Here is a 27,328-nt window from a genome sequence, read left to right as displayed (position 1 = left end):
GTCACCCTCTGTTACCTCTATACAGACAGTTACACTATATTAGCAAAAGTATTCTATCATCTCCCCTCACACACATAATCTTGAGTGAAAACCTATTCTTAATCCATTTAATTTACTTTGAGGTCACCTCACCCATTGGAGCCATAACAGCTTCAGTTTCTCTGGGAAAGCTTTCCACAACCAAATCGTTCCAGCAATTCCAAATGGCTTCCACTTAATATAATCCTACTACCAGGTGACTGTGGAATATTTAGTAGTGAGAAAAATTTCACAACAGAATTTATTACACAGGTGTCATCCTAATAAAGCGATCCATTCTTTCACAAATGTTTTTTTTAGAAGTCTGCATGTATAGGTGCTGAATTTTATACAGTATATTTATATACCATATTGCCATGGAAGAGATAATTCCACATGTTGTCAATCAGAATAAAATATAATACACCTATTTTGCAGAACACCCAAGTTTTATGTAAAGCATTTAATGTTTTACCATTTGGTTTTGAAACCTTGAATTCAATACTGTAAGCAGTTTAGGCAGATATTTCATTCATGTCAGATTGATACTTAGGAATAAACTGATCAATCTGAATGAAGCTCTCTGCACAGATTCTAATATATGACCAGTGATGGGAATAACGGCGTTAAAATAAACCGTGTTACTTTTTTCAGAAACAAATAATCAAACAAATTACTTTTATCAGAGTTACAATGCTGTTACCATTATTGACAATTAAATGGGCCGTGTTATAAACTAAAGCTACTCCTTGTAGCTCTTGTCATCTGTCGTGGCTCACGGCCACAGGAGCAAAGCTTTTGTCTTTGGTGAAGGGAGGAGTGAGACAATCACATAAGTGATAAAGATTGGCTAACGTAGAGTAAGATTTCATTCTAAGCCAATCAGAGGCAGTGTTCAGTTTACACATAAACCACAAACATACACAGCAGCCCTGCTCAGGCAAAATAGCAGATGTAAGCTGTAACAATGGCGGGTCTGGAAGGAAAGGTTGTGTTTTCAAAGTGGAAGTACAGACGTGGTGTCTCCGTGAGGTAAAAGGCAAGAACACACATGTGAAGTAAATTTTTAAAGTTTGGTGTAAGTAGGCTACTTGTCTATGTATTTCCACTTTGTGCAACTGGCTTGTGAAACCTTAGAAAAAATCTATATTTGTAGACATATGTAAACTTAAAAAAAGTAACACAATAGTTACCTTCCCTGTTAACTAGTTACTTTTATGGTGAAGTAACTCAGTTATTTTTTGGGAGAAGTAACTAGTAACTATAACTAATTACTTTTTAAGAGTAACATGCCCAATAGATAATGATATATGCAAGATCTTTAGTTTGCTTTGAAATATACAGCGTTTCCACAGAAAATCATTTAAGTTGCTTTAGTTTTGTTCTCCTGTTGTGACACATTGATGTTCTGTTGTAGTGACCAGGCTCTAATCAAAGAATACCATGAACAAAAACACACAACTAACGGACTCTTCAAGACATAACCACAACGTAAAGGAACAAACGTGACTTTTGTTAGCGGTTCTACAGTTAGCAAAAGCTAATTAAGCGGAAGCTAAGCAGTCCACTAAACGTTTCTAAATGAGCAAAAACGTTAATCCACTAAATGCAACGTTCATTTTACTAGTTGCTGTTTGCAAAAGATGTGCAACCTTGCCTACCACTGCAACTATTCTAAAACTACAGTACAATCACTAATAACTTTACAAAAAACAGCAATAATTTAATTTTAAAACACTGGTTATTGGAATATAGCAACACACTTTTTATAAAACACAATTATTTTAATTTCATTTTCATTTTTAATTTATTGACATAGTGAAATTATTAACAGTTTTGATTTTCTTTAAAGCCAAAAATAAACAGCTACCAGGAACCATTCAAAAACTGTTTAGGTGAAGGGAGGGGCTTTATGAGGTAAGTAAATGTCAGTTTTTTTTGTATTATTATAACCACAAGGACGAGTTTGTGTTTCATTAAATGGAGTATAGCTGTGGAACAGTGGGAATTTGGAAGTACAGCAATGTCCAAACATAAAACAGTTCAAATCATTATACAAAACTGTGGTCATTTTGGGATAATATGTGTAATAATTATTACAATTTTGTATTAGTAGTATTAGTAGTAGTAAAGGTATTATCATTGTCTATGGCATTGCAATTAATAAGTTAATTACAATACAAAGAATGATTATTGTTATTGCTGCTGTAGTAATTATTATAGATTTCAGTTAAGTACTGTATATAGAAGCATATTTATTTAAATGTTAAGACCACTGCAAGATTTATGAGAATGAGAAATTTCTAAACATTCATTGTATGTACAATGTAGTATGCTAAAATTTAATCCATGTGCTATAAATTTGAACAGTAAGGGGTGATAATAGTGATGAATGGAGAAGGAGAGGGATTAAAAAAGTTTATACTTCCACCCACTCCTTTTAATAAGTGTAACTAATCAATAATGTATACAATTTTATGTTATACAATTGATAAAACAAACAAACTATCCTTTTAATCGATGAATTCAATAGTCAGTTATCCTCACCTTCATTGGTAAGTGTTGGGGACTCTTCAGCATAGACCTCTCCTGCTCCCACTTTGGTAAGTGCTGACAGATTGAACTTGTATCGTGCAGATCGGTCTGGCAGACGGAGTGTAAATTGTGTCACATTTTGACGAAAAGTCTCAATCTGCTGGGGACCCAACCTGGAACCATTTACTGGACACAAAAACATAATATGTAAAGTTGTTTTTACTGCAGCTTTACAATTATTGTGAGTTGGACATTATGTTCAACAAATATGCTGTGTTTGAACAAGTAACTGTAAACACAATAATTAAATTTCACAAATTTTATTCATATCCCAGTTTCAGTGTCAGTCTTAATAATGCAAAGTTACCATTTGGTAGAGTTAGCTGGCAAGCTTTGTTATTTACATTTCCTTAAAGCTTCTCAGCCCTATTTTAGCAATATTCCTTATTATATATAGTGCCTGGCAAACATATTCATAACCCTGGAACATTTCCACCTTACACATAAATACTTGTATGATCGATCAATAAAAAGGACTGCCTGACTGTAAAGTGAAAGGAAAATGATACATGATTGTCAGCATTTAAAAAAAAATAATAATAAGATTGTGGCATGCATTTTGTATTCACCCCTTCTCAATACTGTGTAAAACCACCTTTGGCTGCAGTTACAGCTGCTAGGCTTATGAGTATGACTCTTCCAGCATTGTGCATCTATAGACTGAAGTTTTTGTCCATTCTTCTTTTAAACTCAGTCAAATTGGATGGAGGGTGTCTGTTAACATCAGTGTTCAAGTCTCAATTTGACTGGGCCAATCGAACACATGAAAATGTTTGTTTTAAACCATTTTATGGTAGCTCTGGTTTTCCTTTACAATTGTCCTGTATTTAGCTCCATTCATCCTCTCATTACTCTGGCAAAGGCATCCCCATAGCATGATGCTGCCATCACCATATGTCACCATCAGGGTGGTGTGTTGAGGGTAATGGGCAGTGTCAGTTTTTCACCAAAGAAAAAGCATTTTGCATCTAAATTAAAAGAGTTCAATTTTGGTCTCATCTAACCAGTTAACTTTGTTCCACTTTGGTTCTCCCCCTTATTGGCTTGTACTGCAAACAGGATTTCTTATGGCTTTCTTCCTGCCACTCATCAACAAAGGCCAGATTTGTTTGTTAGGTTTGATGTTGATATACGATGTGAGTGATGGATGCAAGTGATAGAACCTGAAGTCAAATTCCTTGTTTGTGCAAACAAACCTGGTCATAAAAGTGGATTCTGATTGTTCAAACCTTGAGATATTGTGTTTCTTGGTCTTCATTCACTAAATGTTCCCAAACAAACCTCTGAGAACAGAAACAGAACAGCAGCATTTTACACAGGTGGACTGTATTTATAAATATATAAATGTATAAATATATTCTGAAAACATTTAATTGTACTGGATTTTTTTAGAGTTATCAGTTTTTAGAGTTGAAAGCTTTGAATAAAAATGTATGCCACACTTTTCACTGTATTTGTAAAAAAATAAAAGACCATGTATTTTTTCTGTACTACTACACAACTATGTGCTAGTTTGTGTAGGTCTATCACAAAAAATCCCAATAAAAGAAATCAAGGTCTGTGGTTGAAACATGAACAAAGGTGAAAAAGAGGTATAGGGTGAGGAGTGGGAATAATTTTGCAAGGCACTATTTTTTTCTCACTAAAATGTCCCTTTGTTTCCTGTCTGTAAGTTGAAATGTCAAATAAATGGGTGAATATTTGACGCATTACAAAGTGGAGGAAATCACCTCTACGGTATTTGAGTTGGTAGCCAATTATAATGCCATTGGGTTCTAAAGGTTTGCCCCATTCCAAATGGAGTGTGTCCAGACTTCTGCGGTAAATCCTGAAGAACCGAGGAGCATCTGGAACTGCAAATATTTCATGACAAAAGAGAAAAACATGAGCAGAACAGGAGACAAGAAACAAACCATTTTCCATTAGTTCCTTCTCTACTCGACTCAGATCAGATCGGTTCTACACAGTTTGCTTCGTTTTCCATTACAATTGAGTACCATTTCAATGTGTAGGCGGGATCGTAAATTGTAAGCCGACCCCACGGTCCAAAGAGTAATGTGATTAGATTTGTGTATGACAAAACACAACCACAGCCTTTACTCCTGTTCAGTCAATGGCTGTAGTCAAACTCAGAGTGAAATAGGAGCCAGAGAAGGCTGCAGGCAGCAAGACGGCACACTCTGGATCAGTACAGGAGAGAGAGGGAAGCCATGGAGTATCAAACAAGCTAGAGGATGTTCGAGGATAAGCTAACGTTATCTAATGCTAGCTATAGTGCTATAATCTACCTAAAGCTAGCTACAGGGGATGGACAATGAAACTGAAAGTGTGGAAGGTTTCATGGCTAAATTGGCCCAGCCTGGTAGCCAGTCTTCATTAATTGCACATTGCACCAGTAAGAGCAGAGTGTGAAGGTTCAATTAGCAGGGTAAGAACACAGTTTTGCTCAACATATTGAAATGCACACAACATTATGGGTGACATACCAGAGTTCAAAAGAGGACAAATTGTTGGTGCATGTCTTGCTGGCGCATCTGTGACCAAGACAGCAAGTCTTTGTGATGTATCAAGAGCCACGGTATCCAGGGTAATGTCAGCATACCATCAAGAAGGACGAACAACATCCAACAGGATTAACTGTGGACGTAAGAAGAAGCTGTCTGAAAGGGATGTTCAGGTGCCAACCCGGATTGTATCCAAAAAACATAAAACCACGGCTGCCCAAATCACGGCAGAATTAAATGTGCACCTCAACTCTCCTGTTTCCACCAGAACTGTCGGTCGGGAGCTCCACAGAGTCATTATACATGGCCGGGCTGCTATAGCCAAACCTTTGGTCACTCATGCCTATCCCAAACATTGGTTTCAATGGTGCAAAGAGCGCAAATCTTGGGCTGTGGACAATGTGAAACATGTATTGTTCTCTGATGAGTCCACTTTTACTGTTTTCCCCACATCCGGGAGAGTTACGGTGTGGAGAACCCCCAAAGAAGCGCACCAGCCAGACTATTCTTGAGGACCATGTGCATCCAATGGTTCAAACATTGTATCCTGAAGGTGGTGCACCAATACACACAGCAAGACTGGTGAAAGATTGGTTTGGTGAACATGAAAGTGAAGTTGAACATCTCCCATGGCCTGCACAGTCCCCAGATCTAAATATTATTGAGCCACTTTGGGGTGTTTTGGAAGAGCGAGTCAGGAAACGTTTTCCTCCACCAGTATCACGTAGTGACCTGGCCACTATCCTGCAAGAACAATGGCTTAAAATCCCTCTGACCACTGTGCAGGACTTGTATATGTCATTCCCAAGACAAATTGATGCTGTATTGGCCGCAAAAGGAGGCCCTACACCATACTAATAAATTATTGTGGTCTAAAACCAGGTGTTTCAGTTTCATTGTCCAACCTCTGTATATGTGTATATGACCACTATATGGTCATATACACATATAGTGTCTTACCCAAGGACATTCAATCGTTGAGTCCTTGCGCAAGAAACTTGCCTGCTGATGGTGGTCAAAAGGCTCGGTGGCGCATGTGAATGGCAGCCTTACTTCTGTCAGTCTGCCCCAGGGTAGCTGTGGCTACATTGTAGCTCACCACAGTCACTGTGTGAATGTGTGTATGAATGGGTGAATGACTGTTTGTAGTGTAAAGCGCTTTGGGGTCTCTGTGAACTTGATAAAGCACCATTTTTACCATATGCTATAGTGGTCATATACACAGTAAGCCCAGCGTACAGCAATTTAACAGCTGAATATATAAGTTATTACAATATGCTGTGACTATTGATGGCACCTCCTACTCAATCAGTGGCCCATAGTCTTCTGACGTCGCATTTTTAGCATGGGTTGGCTTGCTTGGAACTGCAAGCAAGCAGGTACTAAAGACTGACACAGGTTATGCTCAAGAACATCCTTGTATTTAGCACCATCTATCTTTTCCTCGACTCAGACCAGTTTCCCAGTCTTTGCTGCTGAAAAATATCCCCACAGCATGATGCCATCACCACGATGTGCCTAAACCAGCTTACTTATGGTTGAGGTGCAAACACACCCTCAATTTCTGCTACCTGTGCGACCCCTTCTCTTTTCCAATGGTTATAATCAGTCTGACAGAGAGAGGTAATCCCAATCCTTGTGGTTTTTAGTGTAAAAATGGTCACCAGTGGGCTCTAGATGGACAAACCTTATCAGTTTATTATTTTACTTAGTACCCCTACACATTCTAAAATGGAAACTCTTAACACTAGTTTATTCTAACCTCCCCCACAACCCTGTACCAATCCAAATCCTTTGTGAAGTGCCTTGAGACGACATGTGTTGTGAATTGGCGCTATATAAATAAAACTGAATTGAATTGAAATTTGAATTTCGATTTAAATTCTATTGATTTCACTTTCACTGGTAAACCTACTCTTGAGTAGGTCTTTTACCTTTCCCCAGGATTTGTTAAGGCAGCAGGGTTGTGTACATCGAGGCTTGGCACCAGCAGCTTCAGTAGTGGCAGAGGTTACTATACAAATTAATTGTTATTGTACCATTACTTTGTCTCAAAAAGGAGTTTTAAAAGTTAAAAGTGACAAAGCAGTTCTCAAAACTTCATATATGTAGTCAGTTCATCAAGAATGAGCCTACATTTAAAAGTTTTTTCTGAGTTTACGTGGCAGAGTATGAACTCTTTAAAATTTTTAATTTTTCATAGTTTTATGCAGACGGCTCTGCAGGAGGAGAGACAACAGTTCCTGGTTTGGATGCAGAAGCTTTGTGATCCTGCCATCCTCTGCTCTACTTTCTATGCATTTTCTACTTTATATAAATATTTGCTTTTGATTAGACAGTCAAGGTATCAATTCATTGTACTTCTGGACTGATTATAAGTTTTTTATTTTATTCTAATAAATAAAATTCATACTAAAAACATTTTTGGAATTTATCTGATTTGAGTTTACCTGATTATAATAAAATAAAGTAAGTGTGTTAATCAGTTTTTAGTAGTTACTGTAAATGATTCATGCAATTATAGAACAACTATGGCAAGATGCAGGTTGGTAAAAACTGTAATATAAAAAAATTATTTAAACCTTTCCTGCTTATGGATCCAGTACAACCTAAGGAATAATGGAAGGAATTAATCAGCTGTATAACTGTAAAGCTGATCATTGATTATTTATTATTGAAACAAAAAAAAGATTTATTAGCTAATAGTCTTGTAAACGGAGTAAAAGAGTAAAGCTATCTGCTGGAATGAAGATGTACTGCAGTTTTCTTCACAACTTTACCACGTGTCATTAAGCTGATTTAAATAAATGGTCTGTGGCAATGGAAAAAGAACGTACGATATTCCCTGGGATTCCTATTTTCAGGGTAAAACAAATCCTGGGGCTTTCGGTGGAAAAGGGGCTACTGTATATCACAAAACATTACACTCTCTCTTGGTACTCTTGCATGTGGTTTGTTTTTAGGTGTGTCCTCACCATCCTCCTCGGTGGTAAATTCCACAGTGTTGCTGGGAGGACTCTCAAAGCGATTGTTCGCCACAACCATGAACATCTGATATCTAGAGTAGGGCATCAAATCTTTGACAATGCCAGATGGTTCTGGAACAGTCGTGTAGAAACCAGTGGTCTTCTTCTCCTTACTCAACACCAGCCCTGGTACCAGACTGGACTCACGATAGTAGTACAACTACGAATTATAAGGAGAAAGAGAGAGTGCATGATGAAAAGTGATAAGAGTGGGCTATAATGAGTCAGTCCTCAATGCAAAAAAATCCACATTCTCACTCTGTACTCCTTGAACTCCCCTTGGACAGAACTCAGATCCACAGGCTTCCAGTGGATGTTTGCTGTGGTGCTGCCTAGCTTCGACACCCGCAATTCGCTGGGTGCTTCTCTTGGCTCTGAAAAAAGAACAAACAGCATATGTTTATTCAAAACATTTTGCTGTAAATATGAAATATTTCGTTGTAAGATGTTTTCACAAAATAGAACTACTCAGAAAATGTGTTTTTTATTTTATTTTGCTTTGTAAAGTTTGTTGAATTTCTTATGTAAACTCACTGTCCTCTCCGGAAAATCCAATGACAATATTAGACTCAGGCCCTGATCCAAAATCATTCCTGGCCTGGATTTTTATCTCATAAGGCACATATGTTTCAGTGGGATGAAAAATATATTTGGACTGGAACGTGGTCACATTGGTCCAATCATCCCCAGAATCTTTTCGTCTCCACCACACTGTGTACTGCAGATTTGGTCCATTTCTTTCCAGATCGTGCAGTGGCTAGTGAAACAAAACAAACACGAGTTTGAGAAGCCAGAATGGGTAATAGATTATCACCAGCTGACCGAATGTCAGTTTCCTAAGGACACAGAGATCCTGAAACTACCCTACACATGCCCTTATGTGTTCATTTAGGTTGGATTATCAAGCAGAAAGCAAAGCATGTAGCTGAACTAAAACAAATTTGCCAAAATTCCCCAAAAGCAATGTAAAACATTCAGTGGCAGTTATCACAATGCTTGATGGTAGTTGTTGGTATACAACTGACACTCCTGGCAAAGATTCACATGAAGCCTGGTTGGTTTGGATAGCTCTTTCTGGTAATAAATGAAATCATTATTTTAATCGTTGTCTGATATTACATTTGTTTGATGATTTGAAACATGTTAGTGGGACAAAAAGACAGAAGAAATCTGTAGCAGAGAGTTTTTCACAGACCTGCAGTAAAAAGGTGAAAGGTTTGAAATTAGTCAAAATCAGACTTACAGTGTCAATAGCTACTGTTCAAATCGTCTGCAATTACAGAAAAGGATTTTAATGCTGTTGATTTTTGGTGCTTCATGAGGCTTGACTTGGACAGTGGTTTAGAATTCACTATTCTTTTCTTTTGATAACTAGTGGTTCTGATGCTGACATTTAAATGTTACAGAAATGACATTTATACAACTTGATTGTCAGGTCAACAGCAGGGAGTCACAGTATCTCAGGAGCAATTTAGTAGTCTGAATACAGTACAGACCAAAGGTTTGGGCACACCTCATTCAAAGAGTTTTCTTTATTTTCATGACTATGAATATTGTAGCTTCACACTGAAGGCATCAAAACTATGAATTAACACATGTGGAATTATATACTGAACAAAAAAGTGTGAAACAACTGAAGATATGTCTTATATTCTAGGTTCTTCAAAGTAGCCACCATCTGCTTTGATTACTGCTCCACACACTCTTGGCATTCTGTTGATGAGCTTCAAGAGGTAGTCACCTGAAATGGTTTTCACTTCACAGGTGTGCCCTGTCAGGTTTAATAAGTGGGATTTCAAGCCTTATAAGTGGGGTTGGGACCATCAGATGTGTTGTGCAAGAGGTGGATACAGTACACAGCTGATAGTCCTACTGAATAGACTGTTAGAATTTGTATTATGGCAAGAAAAAAGAAGCTAAGCAAAGAAAAATGAGTGGCCATGATTACTTTAAGAAATGAAGGTCAGTCATTCCGAACAATTGGGAAAACTTTGAAAGTGTCCCCCAGTGCAGTCGCAAAAACCATCAAGCGCTACAAAAAACTGGCTCACATGAGGACCGCCCCAGGAAAGGAAGACCAAGAGTCACCTCTGCTGCGGACGATAAGTTAATCCGAGCCACCAGCCTCAGAAATCGCAGGTTAACAGCCGCTCAGATTAGAGAACAGGCCAATGCCACACAGAGTTCTAGCAGCACACACATCTCTAGAACAACTGTTAAGAGGAGACTGTGTGAATCAGGGTTTCATGGTAAAATAGCTGCAAGGAAACCACTGCTGAGGACAGGCAACAAGCAGAAGAGACTTGTTTGGGCTGAAGAACACAAGGAATGGACATTACACCAGTGGAAATCTGTGCTTTGGTCTGATGAGTCCAAGTTTGAGATCTTTGGTTCCAACCACCGTGTCTTTGTGCTGCGCAGAAGAGGTGAACGGATGCACATGCCTGGTTCCCACCGTGAAGCATGGAGGAGGAGGCATGATGGTGTGGGGGTGCTTTGCTGGTGACACTGTTGGGGATTTATTCAAAATTGAAGGCATACTGAACCAGCATGGCTTACACAGCATCTTGCATCCGCATGCTATTCCATCCAGTTTGCGTTTAGTTGGACCATCATTTATTTTTCAACAGGACAATGACCCCAAACACACCTCCAGGCTATGTAAGGGCTATTTGACCAAGGAGAGTGATGGGGTGCTGTGCCAGACGACCTGGCCTCCACAGTCACCGGACCTGAACCCAATCGAGATGGATTAGGGTGAGCTGGACCGCAGAGTGAAGGCAAAAGGGCCAAAAAGTGCTTAGCATCTCTGGGAACTCCTTCAAGACTGTTGGAAAACCATTTCAGGTGACTACCTCTTGAACTCATCAACGGAATGCCAAGAGTGTGTGGAGCAGTAATCAAAGCAAAAGGTGGCTACTTTGAAGAACCTAGAATAAAATACATATTTTCAGTTGTTTCACACTTTTTTGTTCAGTATATAATTCCACATGTGTTAATTCATAGTTTTGATGTCTTCAGTGTGAAGCGACAATATTCATAGTCATGAAAATAAAGAAAGCTCTTTGAATGAGAAGGTGTGTCCAAACCTTTGGTCTGTACTGTATGTTATGTTGATTTTCACGGCTCAAACACAAAATATTTGGCAACATTTTAAAGTCAAACCCCTGGCAGAGGTCAAATGATGGGCATGGCATTGGCTCCCTACTACAAAGAATAGTAATGCCTGACAATGCTGTTTCCTGTAATCTTTCCAAATGATGCGAGACAGTACTCATTTGTTTTACAATTTTTTTAAACATACTTTTATTAGGAGTAAAGACACATTATAACATAAACCAGTGTCTTTTTACAGCAAATATCACATCACATCTGTGTCACAGATAAACGTCAATGAATATTAGTGCAACCGAAATACTGTGCACACTGACGATTGAGGGGTAAGGCATACGGTCAACTACCAATAACATTTTTTTGGGCAAAACAAAAAACTGTACACAATTCAAACACCTAAGGACACTTGTCTATAGTAAATAAATAAATGACAGGATCATATATTTGAAGGAATTCAGTTCATCCAATTTAACAGATTAATTATATAATATTACCAGGTTGATTAGAATGCTGCAGCAACACTTTCGCTTAAAGAAATTGCTCAAACAAAACTAAGCTTTTAACATTTTTAATCTAAATAAGGCAGAGGAATGGTTACAGAGATCAGCCTTGTGGCTCCTTTACTAGATTGTCGAGTAGATCAAAGTGACGAAGCAGCCTCAAAAGAAGGTCACATGTAGTTTTATATCTAGTACTCCCATACAAGGGAAGTGCACTCCCTCAGTGTTTATCAGTAGACTATGTGTCACCATTTTGGTGGCTCTCTGATAGGGTGTGTAATAGCAGGTGTTCAACCCTAATCTCAGTGTTGCTGCAACATTCTAATCCCTCAAACCCAATGTACTAAACTTTATGTCATTTATTTCAAACCGTAGGTCATTTATCCACAGCCGCACAGAGTACGCTATACAGGTTAACAGATGTTCAGCAATATACCTGAAAATTACATCCATGCACTATGGTTATGTACACCTGTTCAGAGGTTCTGGTGCCAGATATGCAAAGACTTATCAATGTGTCTGAGATGTAATATTTCACCTTCCCCTTCAGTTTGCCTGTTGGGCAACTTAGATGATGTCACCATGGAGATAAATTAATTTCACATGGTTTTCACTGCCTTATGTATCGCTAAGAAAACTATCCTCATGAATTGGAAAAATTAAAATGTTATTAGTATTAACCATATAGAAACCTTTTGTTGGATTACATAAGTCTGGAGACAACCTATGCCTCCACTTCTGATCAGTCCCTCTGGGCTCCTTTAATCGCCTCCATCACCTTGTGGGGGAGGGGGACCTTTGGCTTCGTCCTGGGGAGAGGCTTTGGTGGCTCGCTGGGTGGCATCTGGTTGCTGCATGCAACATTTTTGGGAGGCCTGTGCAGGCGGACATAGGTTACTGGCCTGGTGGCAGTGCTGCTCTTGGATAGGTCTGGGGTGGGCTCAGGGTTCCAAAGGCGTGTTGTCCCGGGCTGGGGTCCTGGCTGGGCCTGGGAGTCTTGGGTCCTGGCAGGCATGTCGCCGGGGTTTTGGGCCGGTGCCCTGGCCCAGGGACCTTCGTTGCATTGGTGAGCTTAGGGGCCTCCTAACCTGGAGGGGAGGTCCCATGTTGCAAGGCCCGCTTTCCCTTATTTTTATTTTTGGCATTTCGGCTCTCTCTGGATTGTTTGGATTTTTTTGGATCTCTGTCCCTGGGTTCAGTGCCCAGTCCATCAGTTGGGGGGGATTGGGTTGTGACTTCGCTAATGTGGAAGGGCTGGCAGCTTGTGCCGTGAGGGAATGTGTGCAGCCGACATACTGAGGCACCTCTGGGGTTGAGATGTGTGGTTGGCGGGGTCCCCGGTCCTTGGTGTGCTGTGGTGGTCTTCTTCCAATGCTTTCTTCTGTGGCTCTGACCACCCGCCTGGCGCAGGGCTGAGATTGGGTGGGTGGAGCGATGGAGCACGTCTTGTACCTGCACTGGAGTGGCTGGTGGGTTGTGCTCGGCCTGGGGCGGTTGGTTGGCCTGGCCCGTTTACCCAGCTGGTGCATGTTTCTCTCTCATGGAGGGCTGGGGCAGCTGGCACTGGCCGGATGGTTAGGCAGGCTTGGTGGGATGCCGCTTCATTTTTAGAGAAATGGATGAAGCCGTAGAAAATACCATCATTGTAAAAGTCATTAAAACATGTCAGCCCTTTATTATTTCATGCCAAAAAGGTTGCAGGGTTTCCGCTACATGTAGTTGATCGTGGCGCACCACCACAGCAAAATAAAAGCCACCAAACCTTCAGTTTGGCAAGTTTTTGTTTTTAAATACATATATATCTATATATAGATATATATATAGATATATGCGTTATGTTAATTTTTATTTTAGCACTTATACTAACCATAATTGACAGAGTTTGAAATTGAGAGTTTTCAATTTAAATATCATGAAAATTGACTTTAAAAAAAAAACATCACCGGCTCCTTCCTGCCTGCCATGCTGCTACATGGAATACTTTTGCCTCCCTCGTAGAGGGAGGCAAAAGTATTCCACATCCTCCGTTCCAGCTCTGTTCCGTTCCGACTGACGGAGCAACTTTGTTGTTATGTTAATTAACAAGAACGGTTCCAAATTCTCCGTGACTACTCCAAATGTCACCGTCGATGGACCCGCTCTCCGTCGTTCCACGTCAAATTACAATTGTTGTACAATTGTTCAGTTTGATTATCAGCAGACATATATTAGGTATTTTGAAATAATGGGAAGAGATTAACTGAATGTGGCCCATCCCGCCACTCCAAAAAAAGGATAAGAAAAAAAAAATGCAGTCTTTCAAACTGAACAACCCCTTCCTCCTCTCCACAGCACAATGACCCTATCCCCGAATGATGAAGAACGTAACAAGGGGCTAACTCCACAAGTAGTCAGATCCCTAGAACAGATGCTTACAGTTCTTAGCATATTAGTAGCAGTCAGATTCAGCTTCTGCAAACTTAGCATCATTTGATAAAAGAAGACACAACTGATTAGTACAGAATAAACTGAGAATTACAGAACAAACCATATTAGATTTTTTTTTTTTATTACAAAATACAGTCTAAGAAACTATACCGGAAAATATAAAAATGGATGATATTGCTCTTCATGTATGTATATTACCGATCACTTCTATGATTATGCGTTGTTGCTTGCTTATAATGGTTTAACACTTGGTGAATTGTATAAGCATGTACCTTACCTCCCAGGTGATCTCCATATTGTCCTTTTTGGAGCCCCATCCACGTAAATCTTTGGGAATGGCATCTGGGGCTGGATTTCAAAAAGATAAATAGATTTACAAGAAGTAACATTTTGAATTAGAAAATAATTCTGTTTATTTTTTTTTACAAATGATTCTGTTTTCAGTCTCTTACAAGATCACCTTTATTTCAGGATCAGTCATTTAAGTAGGTGTCAGCCAAACTCTCGTAACATACAGTATAATACTTGTGCTTACCAGCAATATCTACAGTACTCTACATGAAAATTGGGACCTCTAGTTAAGATATGTTACAAAATACATGTAACTAGGTTTGCTGCGTGTGTTGGTCATAGAAGAAGGTTGATTTTATGTCTAGTGAACCCTTTTTTTGTGTGTAATTTTTCTCCTGAAAGACATAATGATTAACCAATTTCAGTTCTTCTGGCAGACGCCAAAACATGTTTTTCTAGGGCCTCCAGGTAGTTCAGAGTCCATGACCTCATGCACCCTAACAAGGTTCCCACGGTCTTTTGAAGGGAAGCAGGGCCACACATCTGGCAATAATGAAGACCTTCTATCTGAAGAGGGGATACATGCATTACCACACTGAACTGAAGGAACTTGTAGAAAGTGGGGACTGACAAAGTTCATTCAAGTTCGGATGCACAAGTCACTGTTTATAAGACCATTAAACAATAGACATATCTAAGAATTTTTTGTTGTGACTGAATAAGCAATATAGCTTGTGAAGTTTGTTTGTGAAGGATTGTTTTGGCCTACACAGGTACCTTTACACAGGTACCAAATGTTCATGTAGACCATGTAACTGTAGAGAAATACATGATAAAAATATATCATTTCAGGAGGAAATTGCTTCTAAAACCCTTAGGGCTTAACAGGTTAAGATATCAGATAATTTCCTTTTGTTTATGGGTTTTGCATAATGTTCACCCTGAAGTCATTCTGCTCCTTTTTTAGTGTAAAAACAATTAAGTATTTGAGTCATTGTTAATAAAATCACTTTAAAACTACACTAACTGTGTTGTGGCTGCTTTGGTTTGACGAGGATGGATAATTTTTCATGTTTTGGTCAGGCCACCCCTAGACAGGTCATTGCAATGCATTAAGAATAATGCACATAACTTACAAAACTGCATACAATTAGCTTGCAAAATATCATATATGTTGATATTGAAATAAACATGTTTTTTTTTTTTGTAAAGCCCCAAACGAAATAAAACAAAAGGAGATGATTGTAGATTTTAAGAGAAAACAGGAATAGGTCAAACACTATTTATATAACAGGAGAAGAAGTGGAGGTGGTGAAGGAGTATAAAATGAAGAACATTGTGGAGAACCCTGAGCATCCTCTTCATTAGACAGTCCTACAACAACAGAGTGTCTTCAGTCAGAGGCTTCTTCAGATCTGCTGTAAGACGGACCATTACAGGAGATCGTTCCTGTCCACAGTCATCAGCATCTACAACGGCTCTTTGAAGAAATTTGTATATTATGAGCTACAACAACAATTAATTTTCCTTTGGGATCAATAAAGTATTTTTAAATTTGAAATGAATTGTAAAATTGAAAATTATCTGTTGTATTACATATAATCTACTGTACATGCTTAATTTTACTAGGAAGTATTGTTTTTGACATTCTTTTGTGATTTGAAATAGGGTAAATGATAAAAAAAAAAAAAAAAATAAAACTTATAAATGCTTACAAAATGAAAATGCAAAAACTGATAACTGTGGTTTTGCAACTTTTAATTGCGACTTCACAAGTGTTTACAACTTGAGTATGGTCCTCAGAAGACTATCTGGTTTAACGGAAAATCGTGTCCTCTTGCCTTTTACATTTAGAAGACCGGTTAGGACAAATGAACCACTGTGTGTCATGTTATTGTTTAGGACCAGACAGGACAAACAGGACAGGTCACTAATTACTAACTAAAAGCTCATGCACTGTCAACATTTTACAGATATTTACCTGAGATGCAAGAGGGTACTGTTATTTGAGATTGGTATTAAATAATATGTTTTCCATGTACAGTAAATGAAACATTTCACCAAATATTGGTTAATTATTGGGTATAACCGGAGGCACAGTGTGTGATATCAGGTTAGTGTGATGTTACTTACGTGCCCCGCTGGTTTTGTATCGAGGTGAGGGCCAACTAGGTTGACTCCGGCCCACTGAGTTAATGGCAATAACCCTAAACTGGTAATTGACATAGGGGGCGAGCTGCAGGATGACAGAGTTGAGGTCTCCGGGGAAAGAGGACAGGTCTTGCCATCTGCCTGGCTCCCAGCGATCCTCCTCAAACTGGACCAAGAACTCTGCAGAAATCACAGCCAGGTTCAGAAGAACAAAATCATGTAATGATAACACAGGCTTTGAGGATTACCCATTCACTGGGGTACACTCCCTCACAGGCAGTAAGCCACGGCAGCTTCAGCTTCATGTGTTTTTGTCTCCAGTATTATTATTAGTGTGATTTGTATGATTATTTGTGCAGCAGAACTAATTTCTTGGCCTGGTCCACCAGACTCTAATCGTTTTCTAAAATATGGGTTTCATCCGGCCCAGTTGAGGTACAAACGCACCCTCCATTTCTGCTACCTGTGCGACCCCTTCTCTATTCCAATGGTTATAATCAGTCTGACAGAGAGAGGTACCCCCAATCCTTGTGCTTTTAGTATAACAATGGCCACCAGTGGGCTCTAGATGGACAAACTATCAGTTTGTTATTTTACTTAGTACCCCTACATATAGCCCATTCTAAAATGGCCAAACTCTAACACTCAGTAGTTTAATCTAACCTCCACAACAACCCCACACCAGTCCAAGCCCTTTGTGAAGTGCCTTGAGACGACGTGTTGTGAACTGGCGCTATAGAAATAAAACCAAATTGAATTGAATCTATTCACCTACTGATTCCTTATCAGGTTGAAAGGGGATTGGCTCCTACTGCCAAACTTCTGTTTTGTACTCATTGCCAACCGTCCTACTTTCGCCTTTCTGCTTCCGCCTCTTTGCTTGCTTGAACGTTTTGTCCCCTTGCTTTCTGTTTGCTTGCATTTTTTTAATCTTAACTCTTAACCTGTAACTCACCTCTCAGCCAAAGGCTACAGAAAAGTTGCACCAGCCTAATCAGTGAGTGAAGGATTTTTTTAAAGATTTCCCCAAGAATGTTTATTTAAAACGGTTTTGGGAGAAGGACCAGACGGCACTAGGAGAAGCTGCACTTTTCACGGCAGCACAAACTAATCAATACAAGATGCCTCCCTGTTCCACAGATGAATGGGAAAAAACATCTCTAGAAAATAACAGTGATGAAAATAAAAATTCTTCAGCTTAAAGTGAATTCGGAGGTAAGCTGGGTGTTGGGGCCATCCATTTTGGTCGCACATTTTGACACACGCAGCTCAACAGACGTCGCAGCTCTGACGTCACTGGGAGTATAAACTGGCTGAGATGCAGAGTTTTGTTGCCATTTCCCGCCTGTTTCACAGGACAGCGCATCGGAGGCGCATATCTGGAGAGACAAGAGCTCGCAGGCAAATTTTTGCTTCACAAGGCCATTCCCGGAAGAGCTTGAAAGCTGGAAATCTGTCTGACACGAGAAGATCAGGAGATTTATTTACCGATTGAAGACCACGCCGACAACCAGCGCAGGTGGAAACCCACAGAGGTTCTATGTCCAAGGAGATGAGTTTTCCTCCTTGTGTCATGCAGTCGACTAATGATTCATCTTTTCCCCTCCTGGACGGATGAGAAATTACCGTTTTTTTTTTTTTATTTGATCACGGACGCGTGATCCCCCTCCATTTTTCTTCAGACCTGATCCATCCTCGACCGGTGGAGAGCAGAAATCAACATCAAAGTAATTTCGTTCTTTTCATATTAAACCCTATAGGTGCATTTAGAGGTCTGGGCAGGATGAGGCATAGTTAAGGTGATGTAGGATCACCAGTAGTTAATCTCAGGTATTAACTTGTTGCATGCAGTACTGATTGAATTATGTTATGCTGAGCTGTGTTTTGATTTGGTGCGCAAGCGCCGCTGAATTGTGCGTGGTCAATGTTTGTCCGGCTGATCTCAAAATCAGCCAGGAGTTAGAAGTTGGACTTTTACAAGTTTTCATTCAAAGCAACTGCGGTCTGGGCCTCGCCTGACCACTCTTTGTTCCAGTTTTACTGCCGGAGATTTTCCACTGAGTTCCCCCCTCAGAGTTTTATGACCCTTTGTCAAGATTTGGGGCAATCAGCTGATAAAACGGTGGGGCCACGCCCCTTTAGCCACAACCAGCTGCAATCGAGACATCAGCACCAGGAGGACTTCTTTCCATTTAACCCAAATTATACATTTTGTCCATAAAACTACTGGTTTGATCTTCATAGACACTAATTGCGCATATACAGGGGTTGGACAATGAAACTGAAACACCTGGTTTTAGACCACAATAGTTTATTAGTATGGTGTAGGGCCTCCTTTTGCGGCCAATACAGCGTCAATTCGTCTTGGGAATGACATATACAAGTCCTGCACAGTGGTCAGAGGGATTTTAAGCCATTCTTCTTGCAGGATAGTGGCCAGGTCACTACGTGATACTGGTGGAGGAAAACGTTTCCTGACTCGCTCTTCCAAAACACTCCAAAGTGGCTCAATAATATTTAGATCTGGGGACTGTGCAGGCCATGGGAGATGTTCAACTTCACTTTCATGTTCATCATACCAATTTTTCACCAGTCTTGCTGTGTGTATTGGTGCACCACCTTCAGGATACAATGTTTGAACCATTGGATGCACATGGTCCTCAAGAATAGTTCGGTAGTCCTTGGCAGTGACGCGCCCATCTAGCACAAGTATTGGGCCAAGAGAATGCCATGATATAGCAGCCCAAACCATCACTGATCCACCCCCATGCTTCACTCTGGGCATGCAACAGTCTGTGTGGTACGCTTCTTTGGGGGCTCACCACACCGTAACTCTCCTGGATGTGGGGAAAACAGTAAAGGTGGACTCATCAGAGAACAATTCATGTTTCACATTGTCAACAGCCCAAGATTTGCGATCCTTGCACCATTGAAACCGATGTTTGGCATTTGCATGAGTGACCAAAGGTTTGGCTATAGCAGCCCGGCCGTGTATATTGATCCTGTGGAGCTCCCGACGGACAGTTCTGGTGGAAACAGGAGAGTTGAGGTGCACATTTAATTCTGCCGTGATTTGGGCAGGCGTGGTTTTATGTTTTTTGGATACAATCCGGGTTAGCACCCGAACATCCCTTTCAGACAGCTTCCTCTTGTGTCCACAGTTAATCCTGTTGGATGTTGTTCGTCCTTCTTGATGGTATGCTGACATTACCCTGGATACCGTGGCTCTTGATACATCACAAAGACTTGCTGTCTTGGTCACAGATGCGCCAGTAAGACGTGCACCCTCAATTTGTCCTCTTTTGAACTCTGGTATGTCACCCATAATGTTGTGTGCATTTCTATATTTTGAGCAAAACTGTGCTCTTACCCTGCTAATTGAACCTTCACACTCTGCTCTTACTGGTGCAATGTGCAATCAATGAAGACTGGCTACCAGGCTGGTCCAATTTAGCCATGAAACCTCCCACACTAAAATGAGATGTGTTTCAGTTTCATTGTCCAACCCCTGTATGTTTTTCTTTTATTATTATTGTTAGGTAGTCAGTTTTATTCCCTTTGTGTAGAATAGTGCTTGTTGGTTAGGTGATGGTTTTGGACCAGAATAATGTATCAGGATTATTTGGCTTCAATAAATCTTCATATATATAATTTAGAGAAGTGTTTGTGTTTATTTTGTGCAAGAGTGATTTATCTGTCAAAACAAGGTCCAAGTTCCCCCACCTTCGGTGAAGCGGTTATATAAACAGTGACAGTTTGTGGTTTGGTTAATAATTTGTAATTATTAAAGAGCTTTGAGCCCATAATCACAACACCAGAGGATATCTCTGATTTCTATTCGTAAGTGATGATTTTTGGTTAAGAAATTAATTTTTTTTCAAATTATGATTTTAAATTATAATTCTTGATGAATATTAATTCATCAATAATCATAATCTTTACATGGGTATGGAAATAGTATGAATCTAGTGATAATTCAAAACAGTGATAAGACAGACAGACAGCTAACTAGACCCACCAAGAAACTGAATGCTGCAGTAAATGAGAGTAAACCGACCAACAGTCCTCCCTGACACTCTCGGTACAAAGCCAAAGGATAAATCCCATCCTTACAGATCTGGGAAGAGAGCTAACAGGAAGAACCCTGTACCTAAATTAAATAGCTTGGTCACCAATACGGAGAAAGGTCTCTTCCGCCCCAGCAAAAAGGAGAAAACAACAGAGAAGTGTTCTTACAACAAACGATAGGAGAAAACCAACTGAAAACACAGGAATTCCACTAGAAAACAGGTTTGCTCCACATCTGGAAGACTGACTCCCCGGAAGAAAGCTCATCTTTCACCAGCGAAAGGTATGAGAGCAGACTACCCTATAAAGGGTTTTCTCCAAAACAGCTTCACACAGAGCAAGCCACCAGAATACAAACCCTAATACTGGGTGATGGAGTCTTGAATGAGATTAAACACTGTTGCAGCAAGAAAAACACTAAAGTACCTAAGTGCTTAGTTTTGTCAATAGCATGATGTGTGATATCTCAGAGAAAATATTGATGATCACGGAAGAGCATCCGACAGTGAAAAACCTCATCATACACAAAAGAACTTGATTCAAAAATCTGAAATCTTAAAAGAGGATTTTATTCAGCTGCTGAACAAAGTTCAAGGTCTCATTGTCGAGGTGTTTTTCAGTGGACCTCTACCGACAATTCGGGATGGAGATGAGAGATTCAGTAGACTACTAATGCTCAACAAATGGCTTAAAAAGCATGTGCTGTACACACTAATGGAACTCCCTCAATGCAAAATGAAAATCATGACGGTAATACCTAAACCTGGGAAGTCATCAAAAAAGTGCGAATCCTACAGAGCAATTTCACTTATAAATCCTGATGCCAAGATAATAGCAAAAGTACTAGCAATCAGGCTTGAAAAATGTCTGCCCTCTCTCTTGGATCCTGACCGGAATGGATTTGTAAAAAGGCGGCAAGCTCACCATGGTATTCACCGAGTATTGAACATAATTTATGCAAAATACGAACAACTGGATACAGCTCTCCTATCCCTAGAAGCAGAAAAAGCATTGATAGGGTGGAGCATGTTTACATCCTTTAAAGGGCTTTATTCATTTGGGCTTTGGCAATTATTATTTTACAAACTGGGTTAGAATAATTTACAATAGGCCTACAGCATCTGTTATAACTAATAACATTGTATCCAAACCCTTTAATCTAGCTAGAGGTTGCCCACTCTCGCCCCTCTTCTTTGTTTTGGTAATTGAGCCATTGGCTATTGCCATAAGGAACAAACAAAATATTGTTGGCATTAGAATAAATGATATTGAGTCTAAAATTTGACTATTTGCCGATGATATAATTTGAATGCTGTCCAAATTAAAAAGTTCCCCCAGCTACTTAAAACTGTTAATGAATTTGGCAATATATCCGGTTATAAACTGAATGAGTCTAAATCCGCCATTCTATTTTTAAAACAATCCAAAAGAAGCACTCTACCAATTCACGCTACATTTCAAGTGGCAAAAGACAGCTTTACTTACTTGGGTATTAAGATTACTCAAAACATAGATGAGCTAGTCCAGGCAAACTATGCACCAATGGTTAACTCAATAATGGAAACAATTAACAGATGGTCTATGTTACCCATCTCTATGACTGGCAGTATAAATATTCTCAAAATGAATGTGCTCCCAAAATTCCAATATCTCTTCTAGGCTATCCTTCTCAATCCACCTGATGGCCCTTTCAAAAAGATTCAAACAATCTTCAGTAATTTCATCTGGAATAACAGAAAGGCCATATTGCGCTTATCATTGTTATATCTCCCATATGATAGAGGAGGACTAGGGGTGCCAAATCTTAAATGGTACTATTGGGCTGCTCAGCTCTCTAGCGCCTCCTGCTGGTTTTCAGCGACAGGTTTATCTTGGGTAAACATAGAAAATACTCACACCATCCCCTTATCCCTAAATTCATACATATATTCAAGAAAATATAAAGATTTGTTGAAAAATACACTAAATCCCCTGGTAAAAAATACTTTTCGGTTTTGGTTTGATGAACATAAATCCAAAAATGAAATACCAGCAGTATTCCAATTTTCCCCCATTGGGGGTAATATGACATTTGAACAAGGTAGAAATGATGGGTTTCAAAACATGGTATGATAAAGGTCTATGTAAAATTGCAGATTTATTTTATAAAGGCACTATGATGTTTTGAGGATTTGAAACATAAATTTGATACCCCCACTAAGCACTTCTTTAAGTTTATTAAGATTAGAAGCTTCAAAAATATCTAATCTCTCTAATCTGAATGCCAGTCGGCCTTTTTGAAAGCCCAGATACAATCTATTAACACCCAATTTAAATTGATCCAGTACAAATGAGAACACATATTACTCCAACAATTTAAAAAAAATTTGATTCTAATATTCCAGATATATGTGCTAATTGTGGGGCCAAAGGTATGTTGATCCATTGCTTGTGGGATTGCTCTGAGATCCAAAAATGTTGGAAGGTAGGTTTGGATAAAGCTTCACATATCACAGGTGTTACACTAAATTCTAGTCCTAGACTTTGTATCTTAGGGATTTTTCCCACTGGGAATCACTTCAGCAAGGTTGACAAAAAAACCATAATCTATTGTTTGGTAAACGCAAAACACACTATGGCCAGATCCTGGAAATCTATTTCTGGACCTCAGCTGAAAACCTGGCTATCTACGCTATCTAGCTCTCTTGCCTTGAAGGAACCTACCTTTTAGGGGTAAATACTCTGTTTTTAAAAAGATTTGGGAAAAGTTCTGTTTTTGAAACATGGAATTGTTTTCAATGATGACTGAGTGACTGAATGTAACTGGGCTAATTTTATTATCGCTGTTATGTATGTGGTTTCCTGTTATGCCTATGATTTATAAAAAGAATTCAAATGTCTTTAATAGTATGAAAAGCGCTGGAAATTGAATAATTTACATACAGCTGCCATGACTTGTAAACAAGTTGTCTGAGACCACTGGTGGACATTGCTCAGAATTCTTGGGCTAAGTTCCAGTATGCGGCCCTGCTATAACAAACTTATATTACACAGTTTCAATGCAATTTACATAACTTTGCCACCTTGACGTTCTCTGTTGTTAATGCTTTTCTTTTTTTTTTTACTTATTGTTCTGTATGCTTGTGGGATACACATTTTGTGTCTTGTTTAAAACAAAAAAGCAATAAACAGACTTTTGAAAAAAACGCATGTGCTCCAAAATCTGTGCACTTTATTGATAGCTTCAAAATGTTCATGGAAAGAAGGCATATTTTTAAGAAAAATGGATTTTATCTTAATTAGTCTGGTGTACAACTCTTTATTTCCAACGTTTTTGATTTTGTGAATCAAACACCTGTTGCATCTGCCACAAACATGAGACAGGAGAGTACAAACAAAATGATAAAACGCTGCTCTGAAGAACAACTACAGCCTGCTAAGATGATGTCATAGAGTGGGGTTGAATTGGACCAGCTTGCAGAGAGATACTCGGGAGCCATAAGATAAGGTTTTGATCCATATTTTATTTAGGAGGCTTGAATAGCGCAGGATTCTCGGCCAGTCATTCAGGAAGCAGTAAACAAGACATAAAGAACTTACAGGGTCAGAACAGGAACTAGACTGACGGGGATTCTTGAAACAACGCAGGAGCATGTCATGTGATTAGGAGGTATCTGGTAGGACGAGGCGACAGGGAACAAATGTAACTAGTGAACTTCAATACAGGGAAATGTGAATGATAAGACAATAGGTACGAGAGGAGTAGGTAATCAGATGAATGCTTACAGGTGTGCTGGCCAGGTGAAGGAAACTGAGGTAATGGAGGTTGCTATGGTGACTAATAGAGCAGAAGGCTGGGAACATGGAGACACGAAACTAGAAACCTAAACGAAAGCTACAGGTACTAAATCTAGAGACAAGGAGAGCTAGAAGGAATAAATAATAAGTCTAAACATAAGCGAACCTAAATGGAATTAAACTATAAGAGGAACTAACCAGGGGCATGGGGAGAAGCTAAACTAATGGGAAACAGACCTAAGGAAACCTATGTAAATATAAACCCTAACATAAAACACAAAACTAAATCTGGAACAAAGCAGGGACATGAGGAACTAACTAACTAAAACCTGCACACAAACAATATATTGTAACCAAATCTGGAAAGGGAACTATACTATAGAGCAAGGCTGGGAAAGAACAACTAATATTAAGGGAATCAAGCAACTGGGTAAATCATAACCAAAAGGGGGTCTAAAGCCAGGAGGAAAAAACTTACAAAACTAAGAACAACGCAGGAATAAATAAACCTAGGTAAACTGCTCGATCAAAACAAACACAAAATCAAAATGGCAGATCTTGACAGATGAGGATGAACCATGGAGAGAAAATGATGCAAAAAGAGACTTCTTCATCACTACAACAAATGGAATGCCCCCAGACTCCAACAGGACAAGTGGAACAACATTAGAAATTTCTAGGAAAGTCATTTTTAATCAAGGACTTCATTGTGGAGCATAATCTTGATGTTATCTTTTAACATAAACATGTTTTGATGAAAATAGTGAGACACCTACACTGATGGATTCAACGCCGCCCAGTTACAATTTTCTAAGTGAGAGCAGGAAGCATAGAAGAAGGGTAAGGGTGGCCACCTTGCTTAATGATACACTAGAGTTTAAATAGGTGTTCTTGGGCAATGAACGTTGAATATCTGGCTGTCCAGGTAAATGGCCCTTCTCAAGCTTTGTTTATGTGTTCATGGAAGTTTACAGGCCTCTGAAATCCAAAATAAACATTTTCAATGATTTCAGTGATCTTCTATCTGTTGATTACGACAGATTAATCATTGTGGGAGACTTCAACATCCATGTTGACAACCCTCAAGACAAATGGACAAAATAACTATGTGATACACTGAAAAATGTTGGTTTGCCTCAACATGTTGAACAGCCAACACAAAAATGGGGACATTTTTTGGACTTGATCATCAGCAAGGCCCTAACATTTTCCAGGTCTTTGTAACCGATGTTGCCCTATCTGACCACTTTTCTATCTTTGAAAGCGTAATTTCCATTGACCGAAGAGATATTATAAAAAAAACGCTTTTTTAAGGACAGTGCAACTGAAACCTTTAACTACGTTTATTCTTCCATTTAGTGAAGTGAATAGGGTGGTAGATAACTTCCATTCTAAAATTTCTGACATCATTGATTCCATTGCTACCATTAAGGTAAAGGTTGTTTCTGGTAAGAAAAAATCTCTGTAGAGAAATGCTCCACTGGTAAAAAGCGAAAAAAGGGAGTGTCGAAAAGCAAGACTAGACTGGACTCTGTTCACTATGAAATCTATTAAGAGACTTTACAGACATAACTTGCAACTGAAAAATGCAAGGAAATCTTTCTTTTCTGAAATCAACAAAAACAATAATAATACTTGGGCCTTGTTTGCTAAAGACAACAGGTTAACAACCCCCCCGGTGTTTGTTAAACACCGGGGGGGTTGTTAAACACATCTAAACTCCACTCTAACAAGGCCTTGCAGACTTTTTTACTAAGAAGATTCTGAAGATTAGAAAGGTAGTCTGTACATCAATATTAAGTCCAGCACCAATGCTGTGTCGAACCCAAAAACATTTTGACAAAATTTCAATATTATCAAATCAATGACAAAAACTCAATCAGCTAAACTTTTTCTCCTGCTGTCTCTATATTTTACCTGCAACTTTCTTTAAGAAAGTTTTGTTTCGTTTTCGCCCCCCTCTCTTACTTTCGTGCTTCTTATTTCTTTCCTTTTCATTTCTGTCTCCGTCTCTGAAACAATTGAAATAATCCCTAAGCAGTTTCTAATAAAGTTTCCTTTATTAATATCAAGTAGACCTTTAAAGCAATAGCTGTAATGCTCCACTTGTGAAAGTAAATCTGTTGGGCTTTTTCTTGGCACTCAGACAACATCTGGACAAGTTGATATTGCATAATTAATTACAAGCCTATCTCAAATCTCCCATTCATCAATAAGGTTACTGAAAAAACAATGACCAGCCGATTTGACGTCTTCCAGTCAGAATTCCTGCTCACCACAGTACTGAGACTGCCCTTGTCAAAGTGTTCAATGACACCTGCATAAATACAGACTGGAAGAACCACAGTGCTGGTATTACTGGACCTCAGTGCAGCATTCAAGACTATTGATTACAGTTTATTACTGGAGCGACTGGAGAACTGAGTTGATCGTTCAGGTACTGCACTTGGCTCGTTTGAGTCTTAAGGACAGGGATGTTTTTCTTTCGATAGGTAAATTTATATCAGAGGAGACAAAAATCGTGTGCAGGGTCCCCCAAGGATCCATCCTGGGACCCCTTGTATTCAATATCTACTGTACATGCTCCCCCTAGCTCAGATCATTGCAAAAAATAATATATGTTACCATATATACACTAATCTAATGCCAATCTTTAAGAATATGTTTGTAAGCAACCATGAATGTTTCACAGCATGAAACATGCATTTTTCTGGTGTTGTCAAACAATCTTAAATTAGCTTTGAAGTTCACTGTAGCTAAGAAGCTTGAGAATGCACTCAAGATTTGGGGTATTTTATTGTTTAGCCGTAACTTGTACATCTCTATTCTTGCCATGCAGTTCAAAAGCATCTCACTC

At 39.2% G+C, this 27,328-nt stretch overlaps 1 protein-coding gene across 25 annotated transcripts in view; it reads right to left on the bottom strand.

The window, feature by feature from the left end:
* Window positions 1–27,328, bottom strand: part of nfasca (neurofascin homolog (chicken) a) — a 252,025-nt gene that overhangs the window by 54,208 nt on the left and 170,489 nt on the right. For all 25 annotated transcript variants that reach the window (XR_007035485.1, XR_007035484.1, XM_047348117.1 and 22 more), the window contains 7 exons: window positions 16,609–16,806; window positions 14,462–14,532; window positions 8,678–8,900; window positions 8,402–8,517; window positions 8,093–8,303; window positions 4,344–4,466; window positions 2,566–2,739 (listed from right to left, as the gene is read on the bottom strand). Coding sequence is in view for 23 of the 25 variants with exons in the window: in XM_047348117.1 (XP_047204073.1) it covers window positions 2,566–2,739; window positions 4,344–4,466; window positions 8,093–8,303; window positions 8,402–8,517; window positions 8,678–8,900; window positions 14,462–14,532; window positions 16,609–16,806 (1,116 nt within the window). In the remaining 2 variants the exon portion in view is untranslated. The remainder of the gene's footprint in view (window positions 1–2,565; window positions 2,740–4,343; window positions 4,467–8,092; window positions 8,304–8,401; window positions 8,518–8,677; window positions 8,901–14,461; window positions 14,533–16,608; window positions 16,807–27,328) is intronic.

The sequence above is a fragment of the Girardinichthys multiradiatus genome, chromosome 20 (assembly GCF_021462225.1).
Source record: "Girardinichthys multiradiatus isolate DD_20200921_A chromosome 20, DD_fGirMul_XY1, whole genome shotgun sequence".
Classification (NCBI taxonomy): Eukaryota; Metazoa; Chordata; class Actinopteri; order Cyprinodontiformes; family Goodeidae; genus Girardinichthys; species Girardinichthys multiradiatus.
The sequence above is the reverse complement of the archived record's forward strand: the minus strand, read 5'-3'. Positions and strand labels throughout refer to the sequence as shown.